Source organism: Sesamum indicum, linkage group LG15 (genome assembly GCF_000512975.1).
Source record: "Sesamum indicum cultivar Zhongzhi No. 13 linkage group LG15, S_indicum_v1.0, whole genome shotgun sequence".
In the NCBI taxonomy this organism is placed as follows: Eukaryota; Viridiplantae; Streptophyta; class Magnoliopsida; order Lamiales; family Pedaliaceae; genus Sesamum; species Sesamum indicum.
In genome coordinates this window covers 2,166,880-2,171,812 of record NC_026159.1, presented here as the reverse complement: position 1 = coordinate 2,171,812, position 4,933 = coordinate 2,166,880, and the positions used below count along the sequence as shown (strand labels likewise).

The window sequence follows — 4,933 nt, the reverse complement described above, 5'->3', positions numbered from 1 at the left end:
ATTGGCATTCAACTCTACACATGCATCCCTCATATTCCTAGGAGCCTTTAAAACATACATATTCCTGTTTCTTCCAAATTATAATGGTGATAACGAGGACACTTCAAAGAATCACAGCAGGATTTTAGGTTTTGAAGTTTACAAACGTAAAAACAATGGTTCAACATTTTCTTGATTTTCAAATGTGGGAGAAAAAATCAACAAAGTAGGATGGAAAGGAACAAGGATCACCTTTCTGGTAGAAAAACAAGTCGAGAGGAAACCATAGATACAACGATTACCATTAGGCTTTAAATGTTGTCAAAATGCATTATTGTAGCAGCCAATGTGTGTTTCAGTTGAGTGTTTAAATTTTCTGCTTAACCTTTTGATTTCCACACAACTCTTAAGAATAAGAGATTACTTTAGTTTGCACAAAATTGACAAACCAAATTCAAGCTGAGGCCCTCAATCTTACAAGAAACGAGTATAGATACAATCAAAATAAAATGCTTATGACACATGGCACTGAAAAATGATTTTTCGAATAAGTTGATTCCAGTTTATAATTGTATGCTATATGTGTTATGGGCAAAGAAAATCAAATATTGCCTCCACATCCTATAATATGCATTAAGACAGGATTGTGAAAGCAACTTGAATATGACAAAAGAAGATAGCTAATCATTCGGGTTCCACAGGTGCAACCTGTTACTTAAACCATAGCTCATAGAGTTCTCCAGTTAAAGGGGGCATAAGCAAAATAGCAATAATACTCCATAAACAACAAACTACCAAGATGCAGGGGCATAAGAAACAAAGCAAAAATACTTCACAACCATGAAAGTTTTCTAGATGCAGACATAAGCAACAGAGCAGAAATACTTAATAACCAAGAGAGCTCTCCAGATGCACTTAAGAAAAGAAATACTGCTGATCGATCACAAGCTACTAATGATTTAAGAAGATTACTAAACTCCAGCTGAACTAGAAGTAAAAGAGAGCAGCTGGAAGGCACTTACATTACAGTGAATATACATATACAGAGAGAGATAACCTGTTAATTCATCAAACCAAGAAACCAAGCAACAGAAAGAGTCACATGCACAATAATCAAGTTGTAATCTCTCCAAAATTCACTTATTTGCTAGTCTACAGTATCAAGAATCAAATCATAAGAATATTGAAAAAAGAGACTGGATTCAAAGATAATACCACTGTGAATACCAAGAACCAAGGAATATAAGCAATGCAAAGCCATGGTAGAATCTTAATGCACAACTGCAAGATAAGAAATGCTGAAAGCACAAAAATGACAATGCCTTTGAAAGGAAGAGACTATGGAAGTTACACAAGAAACTTGAAATGAAATGATTACTTCTCATACCAAATTCTCTTGAGGAGACGTCGCATTTACCCCCAAGGAGGGAATGTCGAACAAGCAAGACCTGCCAATATAGATATAAAAACGGTCTCCAATCATGTTGATGGTATGAAATATAATATGAAAATTAGTAAATATATAGTTTAAATTGTGACATCAGTTTTGCTTCACTTCACTGCTCTTCTAAATCACCAGAGTGACTGCACGGAAAGTGTAGCACAACCAACTTATCTGAGGAAGTGTACTGGACCAGAAAAGTATAAAGCATACAGTTTGTGCAGCTCATACCAAGGAGGGTGTATGAGAATCAGGCTGCCAACTTCCAGCTCAACATCACTACATATTCTCGGGTTGAAGATGATGGTCAAAGTCCTTGCCACCCCTTTCATTCTCATACGCAAGCTATCCTCCCAATATGATTTCTGAAGAGGCAACACATGTAATCACGTAATTTTTCTGTCATTACAAAGGATCATGCATGGAAACTAGTGGATGTGTTCAGTCAATCATGTAGTCACTAAAGTCACATAACTTGTTGCTCCTTTCATAAAATTTAAGTATTTTTTCGAATTGAACTTTTTAAAGTTGTTACTCCATGATTGTACACACACACAAGACTATGCAAGGATCTAGTTTTCAAATGATTCCAGCAAATGCAACTGCTTGCTAAAGCTAGACTGTGGTTTTCATTCTTTAGCTAGTTTGATGTTCAGGTAGCAAAGCAAACCTTTCCCTCTCCAACAGGTGCACAAGAACAAACAATCAGCTCTAACAGCCTTATTCGTCACAGATTGAACCGAAATACTAATTTCACAAACAGACCATCACACTTGAAAAGATGTAGGCAAAATCAGAAAATGCATTTGTTTTGTTAGTGGCCTGTATGCCACTATCAAATAAATGATGATAATGAGAGGTAGAACTCAATTGACAGAGACATACATAATTGCAAGGAATAGGTTCGTGGCGATTGAAATCAATGAGTAAGGATAACAGATTGATAATGAATTCATCATGAGAACTTTCAAGTGAAGATTAACATGAATCAAACCAAGAATTCCAATCAAAAAGTCCAGTTTTGTAGTTTCCCACCTGATACGTAGTGCGAACAGCCAAGCATGAATATCTTCAAGAAATTCAAGTTCCTTCATAATCCTGTCGGGATTGGCAATAAAGGAGGATGCAGATTAAAACCCTGAAACGCATATACAAATTTGAAAAAATAAAACTACGATTGCGGTAATAATTCATTCATCACACAAACAATAATAAGGCTTTCCAAGAAAATGCAAGAAATCATATTGTTCTTGCCTTTCCAAGAACTAGTACAGAGAAGGAGATTGCAGTGTGCCTACGGAAAAACACAAGACCTAATTACCATTACTCCCACCCCTCCAAGAAACATCAACATATATAACAACCAAATCAAGAACACAAAACAATTTCACCGAAACAAGATCATAAAACCCCAATTGAGGCCGTCAAAACATTAAAAGAAAAGGAAAATACCATAATGAAGTAGCCGATGAAAACATCACTAGCATCTCTACCGTCAAAGTCGTAAAGATATAGACCCAATTTATATCTAACAGCCTTATTCGTCACAGATTGAACCGAAATACTAATTTCATAAACAGACCATCACACATGAAAAGATACGCAAAATTCATACCCGGAAATTTTATTTCTGGTATCCGCCACCGATAGCATTATCATCCTCGATGACTTTCGCAGTCAAGTACGGCCTAGGGAAATCAGTCAGATCAAAAGTCTTCTCCTTCATCATCTTCTCCACGTCAGCCTTCTCCAAAACGGTGCGTTTTATTGGGGGTCGGTTGCGGCGCTGGTCGCGAGGGAAGTACTTGATGTCGTAAACGGTTTCTGGTAAGGAAGTGGGGACGATGGCTTTAGCGGGGACGGTGGCGGGGCAGAAGACGCGGTATTCCGTAGCCTTCTGTACGGCGGAACGATATTCTGGATCAGCTACAGGGCCGGTGATTTCCCAGGGTTTCTTTATGTGAAGACGGAGGGTTTGGATTAGGGATTTCGCAGCGGACGCCATCGCAGAATTGGGGATTTCTTTCACTGCAAAGAAGGGTGGGGAGAATGTTAAGAAAAATGTTGTAAATACTAAACACAAAGCGCTTTTCGCTCACCAATTTTGTTTAACGTTGGCATCACAATGAACAACAATTTTTTTTTAAATTTAAAATATATTATAAATAAAAATAAAAATATATAAATTAATAAATTATATTTCAAAAATAAACAATAAAAATTAATTTAAGTTATTGTCGATATAATTAAAGAATTATTGTTGTGATGTTAAAATGACATGAGATCACTTTTGTAAAACAAAAATATAATTACAATTAATTTTTAAAATTATCTAATTAAGGGTATAATTTCATATTAAAATATTGTATGGTGATGTTATTAGTAATCGTGTAGTGAACGTAGATGATCTTTCTTTTATATACTAGTCGTTATGTCACGTTGCAATTATGGCTCGCAAATAAAATAATTTTTATGTAAATCAGGAATAGATACTGATATTAAAAATCAAAATAATTTACCATTACTTTTAAATAATTCTTTTTTTGTATTTCTACTTTATGTTTATATATAAATTTGTACGCAATCAATTTTCATGTCTTTAAACCAATATTTTTAATGTAGTTTTTTTTCAAAAGTTTATCATATTCTTATCAACAATATTTCTGGAGATAATTACACTGCTCTCTTCTGAAATTTAATATAATTGTAATTAAATTCTTGTAGTTTAGAGAAAGTTATGTATTGCATCCCTAACACTTATTTTGTTTAATAAATAGAATAATTAATTAATTAAAATTTATTGATATTAGTAAAAAAGTTAAATGCAAATTCATATTTTTATGCAATTGACTTATTACTGACTAATTAGGTGATTAAATAAATACTTTTTAAAATCAAACTATCTTTATACATGTTCGCACTTATAAATGCAATTATTATATAATTCGAACAAAACATAAGGGGAAGTTAATGTAATTATTCCATAATTTTAGTCCATATTTAACTAATTATGATTTATCAATTGCGTATCGTAGTTAAAACAAAAGGACAATACCATTATGAAGTAGCCGATGAAAACATCACTAGCATCTCTACCGTCAAAGCCGTCAAGAAGAAGAACCCAAACAGAAAAGATGAAGAAGTAAACAATAATCAACCCCTCTTCTTCAAGATCGTATAACTAACCGCCCCATCAAGAAAGATATATAGAAATTACCACAAAATTCTCCAATTTATATAGAAATTACCACAAAAGTCTCCAATTTATATACGCACACCAAAGTAGAATCGTTTTTCACTCACCAATTACCAAAGATGAATCGCTATGCCTCAAGATGCTTATCGTGGATTTTAGTTTTGGTTCTAACACATATTCCGAGTTAATAAGTATTTAAAAAAATTCATAATATTTCTGAAAAATTATAAAATTAAGGAAATATACATAATAGTCATAAAAAAGTTAAACATATTACCTTTCTTATAATTCATATATATATATATATATATATATAT

The 4,933-nt window shown here is 33.4% G+C and overlaps 2 protein-coding genes across 10 annotated transcripts in view; both read right to left on the bottom strand.

The window, feature by feature from the left end:
* LOC105177523 overlaps positions 1-1,728 on the bottom strand; it is a 20,233-nt gene extending 18,505 nt beyond the window's left edge. For all 6 annotated transcript variants that reach the window (XR_002288399.1, XR_002288396.1, XR_002288397.1 and 3 more), the window contains exons 1-2: positions 1,652-1,728; positions 1,367-1,427 (exon numbers count right to left, since the gene is read on the bottom strand). The gene's annotated coding sequence lies outside the window, so the exon portion shown is untranslated. The remainder of the gene's footprint in view (positions 1-1,366; positions 1,428-1,651) is intronic.
* Positions 1-3,488, bottom strand: part of LOC105177524 — a 21,993-nt gene extending 18,505 nt beyond the window's left edge. For 2 of the 4 annotated variants that reach the window (XM_020699318.1, XM_011100714.2), the window contains exons 1-4: positions 3,036-3,487; positions 2,456-2,518; positions 1,652-1,785; positions 1,367-1,427 (exon numbers count right to left, since the gene is read on the bottom strand). In XM_020699318.1, the coding sequence (XP_020554977.1) occupies positions 3,045-3,425 (381 nt within the window). In that variant the 5' untranslated portion in view covers positions 3,426-3,487 and the 3' untranslated portion in view covers positions 1,367-1,427; positions 1,652-1,785; positions 2,456-2,518; positions 3,036-3,044. Of the gene's footprint in view, positions 1-1,366; positions 1,428-1,651; positions 1,786-2,455; positions 2,559-3,035 lie in introns of all 4 variants that reach the window. The other 2 variants (XM_011100716.2, XM_011100717.2) reach the window with 2 other exon arrangements.